General features: G+C 38.0%; 1 protein-coding gene across 1 annotated transcript; it reads left to right on the forward strand.

Moving 5' to 3' along the window:
* The first annotated feature begins 12,359 nt into the window (after positions 1-12,359).
* Positions 12,360-14,675, forward strand: si:ch1073-357b18.4 (uncharacterized protein LOC797129 homolog). The gene is made up of 4 exons (XM_051123557.1): positions 12,360-12,769; positions 13,111-13,182; positions 13,347-13,627; positions 13,958-14,675. The coding sequence occupies exons 1-4, from the start codon at positions 12,613-12,615 to the stop codon at positions 14,573-14,575; spliced, it is 1,128 nt and encodes a 375-aa protein (XP_050979514.1). The 5' UTR covers positions 12,360-12,612; the 3' UTR covers positions 14,576-14,675.
* Positions 14,676-16,359: the final 1,684 nt, after the last annotated feature.

The raw sequence follows: 16,359 nt of genomic DNA on the forward strand, positions 1-16,359 counted from the left end.
TGTGCCTTCCTCGACACGACTGTGACAGGTACATGATCTTTATTTAATATCCTTTTGATTTTTGGCATAAAAGAAAAATTGCTAACTTTGAATTTGGTCACAAATGATAAAGTGAAACTAATCACTACATTCTTAAGACTCCTTGTCGATTCCAGTTTCATCTTATAGGGGTCATCGGATGGCCATTTTCCACAAGTTGATATGATTCTTTAGGGTCTTAAGGAGAAGTCTATAACATACTTTGGTTAAAATTTCTGAGTGGTAGTGTAAAAACACCCTTTTTACCATGTCAAAATCAGCCCGTTTTAGAGCAAGCCATTCTGTTGCATTTGCCCTTAAATGCTAATGAGCTGTGCTCACCCCACCCCAACTACTGCTAACTAGCACATTTTTAAGAAAAGCAATTTGCAAAGATGCATAAAAAACCTTATACTCACGTCTGCTGTAGGTGAAGCTGGATCATGAATGATTTGTGTGAACATAGATGCATTTATGTAGATTTCCGGGTGCTTTTCCTTCTAAAACAAAAGTAACCTTAGTCCTCTGCCCCTTCAGAGGCTCAGATGTCAGGAGTAAATGAAGACTGCTATGTTCATTATTACATCCAACAACAATCACTCAGTTGGAGATATTTTTGTCTTCCTCTGCACCGGAGTCGACACAATGGCAGCCGGACTGTTACAGCTCAGTCAGGGCAGGTCTAAGGTAAGACGGTCGTGTCAATCAACTATCGTGAGAACAACAGTAAAAGTAAAAATCTGATTACCCCTTTAACAGTCTCAGTCATGTGTTATATAATCTTGTTGGAAAAAGAAAAGCAAGTAGCTGTTTTGAAAATATATTACCTACTAAAATGTAACTTTAAAGGGCTCATCAGATGCTAAGTACACTTTTTCATGTTGTTTGAACATTAATGTGTGTTGGCAGTGTATGTACAAATTTACCCTATAATGATAAAAATCCATGCAGTGGTTTTTAATTAATCTGTAAAAATAATATCCCCTTTTTCAAACTGAGCAATTCTCAGATGCCTGTCGGTGTGGCGTCACACCGACAGAGGCTGCTCCCACGATAGTTGATTGACATGAGCGTCTTACCTCAGATCAGCTGTCTCAGTCTGACCTCCATTGTTTGGATGCCGGAGCAGGGATATAAGTTAGACAAGAATATCTCTGATTAAGCCACTGAGGTGTTGCTGGATGTAATAATGAACACAGTGGTCGTCATTTACTCCTGACATCTGAGCCTCTGAAGATGCACTGGATTACGTTTGTTTGTGAAGGGAACGCAGCTCCCGATCTACATATATCCGTCTATGTTCGCGCAAATCATTCGTGATCCAGCTTCACTTACAGCAAAAGTGAGTATAAGGGTTTTTTTTTATGAATCTCTGTAATCGCCTTTGCTAATAATGTGCTAGTTAGCAAGTTCAGCGGGTAAACGTGGCTAAATGCGGCTAAAGTAAACAGGCTCGTCACTTCACAGAGAGAAGAGAGGGGCGGGGCGAGCAGAACTTATTTGCATTTAAAGGAACAATCCCCTCAGAATGGGATGATTTTTGCAGAGCTCATTTTGACAAGGTAAAAAGGGTGTTGTTGTTTTACACAACCATAGAGAACTTTTAACCAAAGTATTTTATAGATTTTTCATTAAGACCCTAAAGAATCATATCAACTTGTGAAAAATGGGCATCCGATGACCCCTTTAAATACTTTTAAATATATACAGAACTTAAATGTAACTGCATTCAATTCAACGTTGATTAAAATAATCAGCTTTATCAAATTAAAAGGTCATTTTTGAGTCAGGCCTCTGAGTCTCCAGAAGTCTGCCCTGGGTTTTGGCTCTGGTTGTGGACTGGGCCTGTAGATATTGCGTAACCCATCTTCATGGCACATGGAGTGCAATGGCAAAGATGTAACATGGCTCTTGCCGCCCTCGCTGTGCGGTTAACCATTCTAATCAATGCCTGCTAATTAGCTGAGATGCTGGAACAGTGAGTCAGAGGCCACAGATGACAGTAATGCAGATACGCTCACATTGATGTGCAATATTAGCGCCTAATTCATCTCTTTGACTGTTATCTGCCTGTCTCCGAATGTCACCAATAAACTCTGTTGGCTGTAGTTTGATGTGAAGCAGTATGTCTGCACTTAAAGATATTGTATAGGCTATCTGTTTTATTCTCTCTCTCTCTTTCTCTTGCGTTATATTTAGGTTGACCTTTTGGAAATTAATATGAGTTAGAGATGAATAAAACTTGAAGGGTCAATACAAACATTAAACCTGATTAGTTCAGTGTCCAAAACAGTGTTATTTCAACAGCTTCAAAGTGCAGATTGTATGATTCGCCGCATGATGTCATTTTTCCTGAACATTACCACACTGGATTGGATTTCCCATGTGATCATGTTGGTTTATGGTGCAAATATACAGGGGCAAATGATATAGTTGTTAGAGTTAAGAATGAAATTGACAAACCTTAGTTACACATTGCATTCCTCCATTTAATACAATTCCTTTGATTAAAAAAAAAAAAAAAAAACATCTATTGACATTAAGATGCACAAAACAATATCCATAATTCTAACCTGAAATTTTACCACAAAAATCAATCTAATCAAATCTATGTTTGGTGGCCATTTCATTCTTTGTGAAATATGTTTAAGCAATTGTGCAATCTTGGAAAACAACTTTCATACTTTTAGCTGGATAAGAAGAAATCATGTCTGATATATTATGAACGAGGTAGATCTGTCTCTAAATGTCCATGATTCGTTAAATAATCTGTATCACAGCGTCTCATAATGAGTCATACTACAAAAGTGTTTTCAGATACCTAGTATTTGACGGTCAGCTGTGCTACACCAAATGCAAGGATTGAAATGCATACATAATCAAAAATGCAGAGAATACATTTTTGTCAAATGAGTCATAGTTACAGCATGCGCCACACAGCACCTTCTTTAGGCTGGTTTTTATGACGTGCTCTGCCACAGCTCTCCCAGTTGTTTTATTCAGAGCACGTATTCTGTGCTGCTTCCTGATGTTTTTTCTTAATGAATCCTCCCTCCTCCTTTCTCAGTACCACCCAACCACTGCTCTGCCTCGCTCTCACCTCTCATTCTTTCTCTTTGTTTCACTCTTTCTATTCCCTCTTGACTAAAAAGGTAAAATATAGTCACAGATATTGTCACGACTTTGCTTAGGCATGAGCCCCTTCTGTTTCAGAACGCGTGTCTGTCAGCATTCACATAAAATGTCTGTTGGACAGAAAATGAATAAGGCTTTTTAAAAAGAATGTTTTCTTCTTTTTTTCACAAAACCTAATACAAAAATATCTACTGTTAAAATACAGGCACTCAGAGAACACATACACTCAGCTGTCAGTTCTTCTCACAGAGAAATATACAAAATATATATAATAAAATATATAACATATATAAGACCAAAAACAGATATACAATACATAGCAAAAAAATCAACAGCCTTACAAATAGCTCCTTAAATACACCAAAGCTCAAATACATAAACAGTGCAAATAGATCCAAAGTACTGAACCGAAATACTGATCGTTTTCACATATGCAGCATATTCTACCACTTTTCACACGTCAGTAATTCAGGTTCTTTTTTAGATTTGTCTACTTCACATTCATTTGACTGACATTAGTTGCAAGACACTGGTTTACTGCTAACATGTCAGTAGATATGTTGTGATTTGTGTCTCTACCGCTCTACTCTGCTCGAGTTAGCTACAGTGTGCAGGTAAAATTATTTATTACTTGAATGTTCACACACACATATCACGCCCCCCACACACATTCCATAGGCATAATGGTTTTTCTACTGTACAAACTGTATTTTTTATCCTTGTACCCTAACGCTAACCCTAAACCTAGATGTACTGGTATTACTATACTTGTGGGGACATTTGGTCCCCATAATGCAGTAAATACCAGTACACACACACACACACACACACACGCACACGCACACACAGGTTTACAGAAATACATGCTAGCAATTAGAAACACTTTCATGTGCACATACACTGACCCCAGAATTCTCTTTGCAGAAGTCACTTGACAGACAAAACAATAGGTAAGAGCAAAATAACAGTCTGAAACGTCAAAAAACACTTCTTCAACATAAATTTGTGCACAAATGTCACTTAAATGTCTAAAAATAAGTTCAGTTAATTTGTCATGCAAAACATGAGCTCACATTAGCTTGTCATTATACATTTAAAATAGTCTCTGTAATGACTTGGCATGAATGAATGAATAAATAAACAGATAAATAAATAAATAAATCCAGGCACTCACTGAAAAATGCATTGTGACTTCGTCAATAATGATGTGCTTGTTAATATAAGTAGCTGTCATTTTTTCATCAGTGTTCATTTTCTCACAAAAGCCTGCTTGTACTGACCTGGAGTCAGTTGTCCAGATATTTTCATGATTTTCTTTTGCGTCCTGCTCTCATAAATCCCTCAAGATGAAAGCAGAGAAAATTGCAGCATTTAAAATGAAAGTCTCCAGTTTCTCCGGGCTCCGCCATTGTCTCTTTTTTTGTTAGTTTCTTTCTTACTTTTACCCAACAGAAATATGATTCATAAAACGCATTGTCTGTCTACCATCACTAAATGTTTCCACAGGCCGCCAGCGACAGACATTACAGACAACTTACCCTCAAACATTTCTTTCTAGAGCACCAGAAAAACTTCTCATAGAAGCATCTCATAGAGTGCACTGCTCCGAGCTGAAGATGCCTCCCTCCTTCTTTTCTCTCCTCCGAGACCGGTGCACCTTCCAGCACGCAGCCGCTATCAACAGCATGACAAACCCTGTGACCAGCAGCACCAGAGACACCACTTTAGTTTGAGGCAGCGTGTTGAAGGTGAACGTGACGCCGGTTCCCGCCATGCCGATCACCAGTGAGATGACCCCAAAGGGAAACACGCAGCGGTACCAGGACTTCTCAGTGCCGCCAGTGGCCTGGGCCAGACGCTCCAGAGTGGAGAGGTCCTCCGGAGCTTTGGGAACAGCCATCGGAGGCGTCCCATCACGGGCCAGGCTGCATTCAGGGTCCAAGGTGGCCAGCTGCGCGGAGGCTGGAGGCTGGCAGGGCAAGCGGCCAGATGAGCAGCCCATCTCACTGACCTTCTGAGTGTCACTGCTGATGTCTGTTCTGGTTGCTGTTCCTCCTCCGGCTGGATCTGTCAGGAGTGAGCATCTGCCTGGAAAGGAGGGATATTTTTGGCAGTGATCTATTTATAGTGCTCGATGAGGACAAGAAGAGTCATACAGTCATTACAGGCTAAGATGACAGGTTTACTCACTTCCTCGCTCAGGCTGCGTCGCGTTCCATGCTCCACTGCATTTGGTGCGTCTGCCCTGCTTGTAACAGCAGCACATTGTCTGTTTTGCTAGCAGAGCTGACTGGAGTATACAGAGCTGAGGACCAGGGAGGAGCCAATGAGAGCAGAGGGGCCGGTCGGAGCCTCTGATTGGCTGCCGTTCTCCTGCGACATCACAGATGGTTGAGAGAGCTCCAAACACGAGTGTTATTGATGATGCTGATTTATCCACAGCTTATGCCACCTACATTCATGCTCATCTCCTCCCTTTTTACGCTTTCCATCTGTTTTTCTATAAATACATGTTTAAAATGTTTTAATTTATTAAATTCAAAAGACAGCACAACAACACCATGAATGAATGACCGAGTGTGCATGTACCTGGTATTCCCCGTTATGGGGACAAAATGTTCCCACAAGAATAGTAATACTAGTAAATTCATGAGGAAACAAGCTTATAAATCAAACAGAATGAAGTTTTTTGAAAATCTAAAAATGCAGAAAGTTTTGTGAGAGGGGTGGGCTTAGGGTAAGTGGATAGAATATACAGTTTAGACAATGTAAAACCATTACGCCTATGAAATGAACCCATAATGCTAATAATACCAGCGTGTGTGTATGTCATTGAATGTATTTTGTAAATGGGTTTGCATTTGTTTCTATTCCTTAAATTAAACAAATCTATTCAGTCAGAGTTAATGTATACTAATAATAGCATGTGCTCTCCACATCAATACTCAAAGAAAAACTAGGTACAAAGCAACATAACACTCATTGCCAAATGGAACATGATGCACAAAAGGAGAGCTATTTATCTGCAAGAAGCTTTTTGATGAAGATGTTCAACATCTGCAGTCCATGTGGATAATTGTACGCTTGTTTCTATTTATAAAGTCATGAGTACCAAACCGGGGGATTCAATGTAATAAGCACAGTGTAAGAACAATGTGATCTGATTTGCTGGATCACATTCTGCACAAACAGAGAAATTACACAGAGTACCAAGAACATCTGGTCAAAGGAGAATATCTTCAAGAAGCAACTGAAGTGTGCAGCTGTCTGCGAAGCTCATGCATCGCTTGCGCATTCATCTGTATGAATTTTCTCTCCTTCCAACATGGGGTTCAGGTCTGTCATGGAAAGCAAAATGTAGCCTGCAGGGTCTTATCTAACAACAATGAAAATCCTCCTCTAATGGATGTTGTAGGTAACTTGATGCAGAATGAACAGAGATCTCAGAGGGAGTGAGAAAAAGGAAGAGGAGTAAACACATCCAAACTTGCACTTGGATCTATAGACATTCATTTAAGTGATAAATTGAGTGAAAGAGCATTGGAAATAAATGTAGAATTTCAGACGGACCTGAGGAGCGTTGTGAGAAGCAGTGAGAAGATGCCATATGTCTGGTCACCTGACCTTTGTGTGTGACTCACTGGTGCTCAGGGAGGTACAACTGGAGTTCTGCCTACGGCTCCACCTGTCACCCGGTCTGGTGTCGTTTGTGCCAACTTACCATTGCGTCATTGCCAATAAACAAGTCTACAGTAATAGATGTGCTATACAGAGAAATGTACTTTTTATCTGCTTACGTGCCCAGTAAGTCCATTTAAGACACTCGTACCAATATAAACCGGGGTCAGCCGGCTGGAGACTGTGTGAGTCTTCGAGCTCCACAGCAGCTACAGCGCAAACGAGTCACGACCTACAGGCTTGGATGCTGCTGATGGGTAATTAGCCCAGTTCTGTAGGAGCTCGTGGGTGTCCATGGCATGAGGAGCGCTGATGGATTGATTTGAAGGAAAAAAAGGATCAAGGATGATCTCCTTTGCTGCATCTAATCCATATTGTATGAGATGAAATGGGGGTTGACAGAGACAAGCTTTCAGAAAGACATAACAGAATCTATGGAAAATCTGAGAAAATGCTGAAGCTTTAACACTGCCAAAGTCTGAGTAACTGTCTAAATCTGGAGATTTCAATCAAAGGCTGTCAAGGAACTGTGGGAGGAACCTGGAGCAAACACACAGTATAGAACAGCCTATTGGGTCACATTGTGTCAAATCAACTGAATTTTAGAAGTTAAACATTTGAAATGTTAAAATGTTTTTGTTTTTGTGTTTTTTTACAGAGATTGTTAGGTCTATTAGCAATTCTTGTTGCATTGTATGCTATTGGTGATTGGTGTTCAAAATTTGTGTAAAAAAGTGATTTGTGTTTTCCCCCAAAGTTGCATGCCTGTAACTATTAACAATATCTTAATATTCAATTAGATGTTGGCTCTCAACAAACATTCCTAAATATAGAATATCTAAAAATAAAAATAAAAAAGCACATCTGCTTTTGTGTTCCAGAGAAGAAAGTCATTCACACTGGTTTGGAATGACATGAGGGAGAGTAAATAATAACAGAATGACATTTTTGGGTGCACCAACCTTAAATGTAATAGTTAACATGAAGTAACAATAAACATACAGTTGAAGTCAAAAGTTTACATACACCTTGCAGAATCTGCAAAATGTTAATTATTTTACCAAAAAAGAGGGATCATACAAAATGCATGTACTGACCTGAACAAGATATTTCACATAAAATAAAATAATAGTTGAATTAATAAAAATGACCCGTTTTTTTTTTTTTTTTTTAGTGATAGTTGTTCATGAGTACCTTGTTTTTCCTGAACAGCTAAACTGCCTGCCTCTTCAGAAAAAGTCCATCAGGTCGCACAAATTCTTTGGTTTTTCAGCATTTTTGTCTATTCGAACCCTTTCCAACAATGGCTGTATAATTTTGAGATCCATCTTTTCACACTGAACACAACTGAGAGACTCATATGCAACTATTACAGAAGGTTAAAACACTTAATGATGCTCCAGAAGGAAAAACACTGCATTAAGAGCCAGGGGTGTAAACCTTTGAACAGAATAAAGATGTATACATTTTTTTTTTTTTTTTTACCTACAGAAGATACTTGTTTCCCAGAAGACAAAATAAGTGAAATGTACCCTGCTCTTCAAATTTAAAAAGTTTCACTCCCTGGGTCTTAATGCATTGTGTTTCCTTCTGGAGCATCAGTGAGCATTTGAACCTTCTGTAATAGTTGCATATGAGTCCCTCATTTGTCCTCAGTGTGAAAAAAAAAACAAAAAAAACTTAAGTCACAGCTGTGGATCATTCAGTTAACAACACCGTATTAAGAATCAAGTATAAATTCAACTATTATTTTCTCTTGTGGACTATATGTAAATGTCATTTATGTGAAATATCTTATTCACGTCAGCACTAAATAAACAATACCATGCATTTTGTATGATCCCCCTTATTTTGGAAAAAATAAATAACATTTTGTAGATTCTGCAAGGGGTATGTGCGTAAACTTTTGACTTCAGCTCTATTTTAATACAATGTTGATAAGTACTGTTATATAAAATATATGCATATCAAATATAGTATCATTGCACATTTTCTTTTAGTAGATGCTTTTATTTAAAGTGGCTTACAAATAAGAATACAACAACATACTCTGAAGCACTGAGTCCTAATTTTAGGTTATTTTCCTTCCAATTGCTGAAAGGAACTCATACTGAACATGCAAATAGCAGAGAAGAGAGCGAGAAGGACAGCAAGCGAAGAAGAGAGAAATCAAGCAAAAGGGCAAATTCCCACGTGTATTAGCTCATCATGTAGTTCTTTACCTGGAGAGAGCCAAATGCCACTCGATGTTCAACATTCCCTACAAATAGTGTAAATCCTCAGAAGATTGAATTAGCTATAGAATTATATAAGATGACTTATTCAAGCAGTTAAAACAGTACTTTGCCATGTTTGATCTTTTCTGGGCTTACAGACTTTCATAAATGCCTCAACAAAGCCTATTCATTTTTGACTGTAGGTGATATGATTGTGATTATTTTACACACACTGTGCTGGATGGATAATTGCATCATTCTCTGTTAATCACAACATCATGCATTTTAACAAGCAATATCATTTCACATTTTCCAATTACAGTTAAGCTTCAGGGATTCAAAACAAGTTCGCTGATGTCTTTATTAATAGCAACATATAGATGTCTCTGTGGTAACTGAGCCATACTATGTATAACAAAAGTTAGCACAGTGAGTCAGAACATGCCCACTCACATAAACACATGACGTTCACAGGACATCAGTGCTTCATTTTAAATGAAATAGTACAACTGATACAAGAGCATCTACAGTGGAAACCAAAAACATGTACCAACCAGTTTCAAGACTACTGTATAACGACGTGACCAGCAAAATAACATCTGGGTTATACTCTCACATCAACTATGAATCTCTTCTTAGGGGAGCAGAAACTTTAATTTACACAACATATTGCAAGTTTTCAGGTCATCTGATCCGTGGAATTGCACTATGTTTGGAATTTGTACCCTCTGGGCAAAGAACCATGAAATAACCCCTTAGGTTTCATTGCAGAGACTATGAGTGTGACTGTACACAGCGTCACTGCTTTATACCCCAGACAGCATGTCGAGAGGAGAGAAGAGATAATGCCAATGGAACCTGTCTTCTGTATCCAGGTGACTCATCCGCTCTTGGGAAAAGGGAGGCCAGATATTCCTGCACCGAATGAGAGTTGACTGGATAAGCTTGTCACTAGTAACATGCTTTAGCATGCCCATACATGAGCCCTATAAGTATAGCCAGGACTGGTCTAAACAGGTGACCAGTGACACAAGTGACTATAGCTATCTGTCAATAAACAGATGGAGAACAAGAAGAAACAAACAAAAAACCAAAAACAAATAAATAAATAAATAAATTATTGTTTGTGTCAGTGAATTTTGCAGTGTCAGAGGAAGGGTGATTAATTTGGAAAAAAAAAAAAAATTTGAAAGATAAAAGGCTCATTTAAAAATGGCAGAGCCCACAGAGCAAAACGCAATTTGTCTTAAACAGTAACTGTAACAGGACCCTAAATACTTTACAAAACCAGTCATACTTAGCACAGGTTTATTTGTAGCAATAGCCAGCATAAATGGGTCATAAATATTTTAATACCAAAAATCATTAGGATATTAAGTAAAGATCATATTCCATTAAGATATTTTGTAACTTTCCTACCATAAATATATCAAAACTTAGTTTTTGATTAGTAATATGCATTGATAAGAACTTCATTTGGACAACTTTAAATGTGATTTTCAATATTTTGATTTTCATTTTATTTTATTTATTTATTTATTTGTTTATTGCACCCTCAGATTCCAGATTTTTAAATAGTTGTATCTCAGCCAAATATTGTCTTATTCTGACAAACCTAAGAAACCATACATCAATTGAAAGCTTATTTGTGACCCTGGACAACAAAACCTAGGGGTCAGTTGTTTTTTTTTTTAAATTGAGATTTATACATCATCTGAAAGCTGAAAATAAGCTTTCCATTGATGTATGGTTTGTTAGGATAAGACAATATTTGGATATTGATACAGCTACTTGAAATCTAGAATCTGAGGGTGCAAAAAAATCTAAATTTTAAGAAAATCGCCTATAAGTTGTCTAAATTAAGTTCTTAGTAATGCATATTACTAATCAAAATTAAATTTTAATATATACAAAAAAATCTTAATGGAACATGATATTAACTTAATATCCTAATGATTTGTGGCATAAAAGAAAAATCGTTAATTTTGCGCAATGCATGGTTTTGTGGTCTGGGTCACATATGCCCTATGTATGTATGTATGTATTTGTTTATTTATTTATTTAAATTGTTACTATTATTACTACTATTTTATTTTTAAAATAAATTAGTAAAAAAAAAAAAAAAAAATCTGACTGTCTGGAAATATTAAATAGCTAGATAACCAGCATATATGATATACCAGCATATATGTAAAGTTAACAGAGACAGTTTCCAATGCATCCAGTACAACATCTAGTGTTAATGATTTAGCACGTGCTATCAAAATCTCACTCCAGCAGGTAACTAATTTCGCCAGTCCTGATATAGCCATAATTAAAATATGAAAACAAAACACTCTTCTTTTATTCAAAATTTTGTGCTAGCTATGTATAATAAAAGGAAGGACTCTAGGCAGTTAGTAGAGTAGGTAATTATCATTTCACAGTGTAATTAATATGAATTTGTATTGCACATCAGGGAAAAACAAAATACACCGCTACAAATTTTTATGCATTTGTTCATAGCGTCATCTGGTGGTGATATTAGTGCTCAATAGTTCTTATTTTAGTGCGCCAAATAAACCACAAAAATCATATTTCATTCTTTTATACACATTGAATAAAATACAGTAGAGCTCAAGAGTTCCAGGGGCCAGTTTGTATAAACTTAGCCTCTGTGTTAAGACAATGGCTTAACATCTAGTCTGACCAACTAGCAGTTACCCAAGTAATGATCAGTATGTTCTTTTCTTTCTTTTTTTTTTTTTTTTTTTTTTTTTTTTTTTTTTTTTTTTTTTGGATTCAACGTAGACTAATCTACGTTTTTATGTAACATAATTAAATGCATACTTAAATGTCTTATAAACTAACTTGTAAGACTAGTATAACTATACATTTTATGCAACCAGCCCCAGGCTGAGAATATTGGGTTAAATCAAATGTTACGTTTTTGATCAATATTAAAATTCGGATTCTTTATAATTGAGGAATAAAGGAAATAAGACATGATTCACTGCGAGGCCTGCAAACTAATGTGTCTTAACTAGGAATGATTTAAAATGTAGCTGTATGGCTAAACGGTATCAAATGAGTAACTGAGACATTATTGTTTATAGCATGCATAACATTGTGTCATTTACTGTTACAACCCTCGTTGCGTGCAAAGTAAAAAAAAAAAAAAATGTTACAATCATGAGTTGCAACCCGCGTTTCTTCAATATGGTGATTGAAGTGTCGTCGTCTGCGATGTGCGTCTGCAGATCTGCGTATGACGCAGGCGACCAGCAGCCAATGGCGTGACACACAAACGCAGCAGAGTTGCGCAGTTACAATGTGAAGAGCGCAGCCATTACACTTGATCTAAAATCTTTAGAACTCGCCGTTCGGACTGCACCGGCCAATCGGTTTTCTCTACAAATTCCGTGATAGCATTCTGAAATCGGCTAAAAATTTGAGCGGGATTTTAGTGATCTCTGCTCAGGAAAGTTGTGAAACTTTATAAACCGGGTTACTTCACAAGGTTTAGCGCGTCTGCTAGTGCCAGTGTTCCTCAGCCTTCATCTCATGCGCGCTTTGATGCAGCGCAATGATGGGCACACCTGTGAAAAACGAGCCGTCTACAGCTGGTTGCATGCCGTTATGTGGTGACCTCACGACTACCGGCGACTCGACTGCAAGCTCTGCTGCACGAGCATCATCACAGCAGGGCGAACAGATCGAGGCCCCTACTCCTGTTTTACTCTGTGAGTGTTATCGCTTGCTTTCGTCGAGTCTTGATCATTATTGACTGTCTTTCACTTGTTTAACTATTTGATTATATATTTTACCCTGTTTCAGTAAAGTTGGCTACTAATTAAGTCTCTGTGCTTACTAGAACTAATTAATTTCTTCTCAGAGAAATTAAGCATAACATAAATCTTTCAAGACAGACCTACCAGTAATCTCTGAGATTGTTAAAATATAGCATATACTTCTGCACAAGTCTGATTTTTAGCTGCATTTTAAAAAGTAAATAAATAAAACTTAGAGCTGCATCAGTGTTTCAAGTGATATTTCATGTTCAGCATTGTATTTGTGCTCACAGATCCCGTCAGTATTAACAGTGCTTTATCATCTTCACCAATTTTTAACAACAGAGACAACAAAATCCCACATGGTGAGTAGTTATGGAACATTTTCCTAACTTGTGAATGACTAAACCATGAAGTATTGTCCAGTTGTAACATCTTTAAATGAACTCTGTTGTTCAAAATAATGTGCTAAGAAAATACAATTTGATAAAGTATTGCAGCCTCTAAAAAATGTCCACAAAATTGGCAGGTGGTCGAGGGATTGAGGCGGTTTCCACATCTTCGGAGTTCACCCATGGTGCCATTGTGCACCTCATTGAAGCGATGCAGAGGTGCTGGGATGTTTACAGCTCACGCGAGCGCTCGCTTCTCTTCCAGAGCGTTCAGAAAGAGCTGGAAAGCCACGGTCACTCCTTACCTGTAGAGAAGATTCGCCGCAAATGGAATAACCTCATTGTTACATACAAGAGAGTTAAAGATCGCAGCTCGCTGTGTGGAGGCCAGACAAAGACCTCATGGGAGTACTTTGAGGTAAGAGCTTTTGGACATATGCATTTGGACAAAAATGCATTTTCGTTTCTTAAAATTCCCAGCATGTTTTTATCATATTGTTTGCTGCTCCAGACATTCCAATTTCAAGAAAGTTTGAAGAAACCATAATGTTATTGCATGGGTATTGCCCTATTTTTGTAGAAATATTGCAATGAGTTATCTTAAATAGCCTTAAATGCATTAAAAATAAAATTGAAATGCTAAATGCATATAAATACTGATATCAAGATCATCATAGACATATAAAACCAGGATGGTGGTACAGCAGTGATTGAATAATCTTTCTGTTCTGTTTTTTCTCCATTATAGATGATGGATAATATATTAGGAAAGACTAAATTTGCCCAGAGAGGCCCTGCATCAGCCACTCTTGTTGGATTTGCAACCACTGCCAAAGCAGCTGTAAGATCAGAGGATCATCCATCCAACACCGTGCCGGTGGCTGCAATGGCCGCCCCGTGTCTCCTTCCCACTGGAATTATCACAACCTCTTCACAGATCCCTACACTGGTGACGTCCCCAGTGCTGTGCAAAGTTACCCCAAAACTAAACCCCAGCCCCTCTTGCAGCACAGACACGCCTCTGCCCTCCCTTCCATCAAAGCCAGTGCCGCTGGTGACCCGTCAGCCACTCAAGCGGAGGTTACGGCATCTGCGGCTCAACTCCATGGCCTCTCGTGTAGCTCAGCAGCAGGGGCAAGCTGAGGAACGCACTGCACTTCTTCGCAATTTCCTCACCGCTCAAGAAGAGCGCACCCGTTTAGATGAGCAACACCAGCGCAAGGCAGACGCACGTGAGCGGCGCAAGGAAAAAACGGCACGGGCCATGGCTGATGCGATGGGGAGGATGGCGACGGCGCTGGAGCTGATCTCATCCAAGCAGGACACCATTATTGCTCTGCTTCAGAGACTGGCTGATAAGCACTAAGGAAGAGAGAATTATTTGCTATGTTTCCCTTGTAGTAATACTGCTTTTTGTAACAGAATTTAATTTAATTTGAGGTATATAAAGTGCATTCATGTTCTTATTCACTGTATGAAGTGTATTCATGTTCTTATTCACTGTTGTTCATGGTATAATTCGTTAATTTGGGATCCTGTTTACAGCTGAAAAAGACAACATGAACTTTTTAACTTACAAACTATATATATATATATATATATATATATATATATTATGTCAAAAGTCGTTTCAGAGGACGTACAGTTTTAAAATGAAAAATAAATGTGATTTAATTATTGTTGCCCTGAAGTAAACACTAGCATAACATACCTCATGGAGCTCTTTATAGAGGGTTTGCACTTACCTCACGATTTGGTCAGTTACCCGGATGCTCGCGGTTAACGTACTACTAAATATTTTGTTCTGCTAATTTATGCGGTGTAAACCATGAAAAAAAAAAAAAAAAAAAAAAACGTGTGAAAGCTGCTAAATCGTTTAGAGGAGGGCTTGGTAAGCAGGAAAGAGTGCAATATTTTTAACGAACTACAGTTAATAGATGGTAAAGATAAATACGATCAGTATTAATTAAGATATTAACCTAATAATTCACCTGCCTGACTGGAAATAATAAGAACAAACACGTTGTCAAGATTCTTGCCCTGCAAATCCTTTTTTGCACTCTTCTCCTTGATTTGTTATAGCTTTTGGCTCCAAATGTTTTTTTTTTTTTTGTTTGTTTTTTTTTTCCCAGGGTCAGTAAATCATCCGAATTAATCAAACTGAATCGTTTTCATCGTGCAAACCTGTTTTACCGATTAGATCATTCATTTGTCAATCTGGTTCTGCCCCAGTAAAACGGTTCTAGCGACGTCTTGGTTGTGATGTGTAACAGGTGAACAGATGCGTTACTTTACAGAGCAACATGTCTGTATGTATTACTCATTGATCGCGGAACGTATCAAAAGAAGGGGGGCCCGGGAAGGTGTGTGTGTGGGGGGTGGGGGGTCTACATTTTAGTCTACATTTTAATATTAAAAAAAAATATTAATAGTATAGTTATTAGTTAAAAATGTTTTATTTAACTTTATAAATGAGTCAATTTATACAATGTCTAAAATGTTATATCCCGGGCTTCGGGACAATTTTCAGGTCATAGTTCAGACGCGGCTGGGCTTCGGGCCTGTTCTAGGCTTATCCTTATTTTTATATTTTATACATGCACCAATTATGGTGATGAAAACAAATTTCTGCGCTGGTGGAAACAACACGAGACTTCACTTTCGCTTTCGAGACCGACTCCGGAAGCGTTTAGTGTCTCCGCCAGCAGCAGCAAATCAGCGCAGCTGGAAGAGATCCGCGTTCAAGCGCACGCAATGGGCTGAAACTTCCCACACAGCTCCGGCAAAGGTAATTACAATGAATGTGTCGGGGGAAATAGAAAGGAGATATTTTAATTATTTATCAACAAACCAGTGTTTTCTGAGTCAGTGTCCCAAGGATTAAGTTGCGGATCCTGACTCATCATCTCCTTTTTGGACGCGCCTTTAGAGAAATGCATCTTTACAGATTACATATTGAAAAAGTTTTTTGTTTTTGTGAAAGAGTATTAGTTTTGTTTCGTTAAGTAATAATTTCAAGCTTTCTATGGATATATGCATCATGTCTGTGAGGTATGTATTCGCTGAGTTTACGTTAATTTTTGTGAAGCGCTCCTGTTGAGGCAGCAGAAAGCGCATCATGTTTGTTTTCTTTATTTAATAAAAGCACCG

The sequence above is a fragment of the Labeo rohita genome, chromosome 12, assembly GCF_022985175.1.
Source record: "Labeo rohita strain BAU-BD-2019 chromosome 12, IGBB_LRoh.1.0, whole genome shotgun sequence".
NCBI lineage: Eukaryota > Metazoa > Chordata > Actinopteri > Cypriniformes > Cyprinidae > Labeo > Labeo rohita.

What these genes read in the sequence shown, in the direction of transcription:
- si:ch1073-357b18.4 (XM_051123557.1), top strand. Translation starts at nt 12,613, where the DNA reads ATGATGGGCACACCTGTGAAAAACGAGCCGTCTACAGCTGGTTGCATG. An exon ending in CCCTACTCCTGTTTTACTCT is followed by an intron (nt 12,770 to 13,110) that starts GTGAGTGTTATC and finishes TTGTGCTCACAG; the next exon opens with ATCCCGTCAGTATTAACAGT. An exon ending in AGACAACAAAATCCCACATG is followed by an intron (nt 13,183 to 13,346) that starts GTGAGTAGTTAT and finishes CAAAATTGGCAG; the next exon opens with GTGGTCGAGGGATTGAGGCG.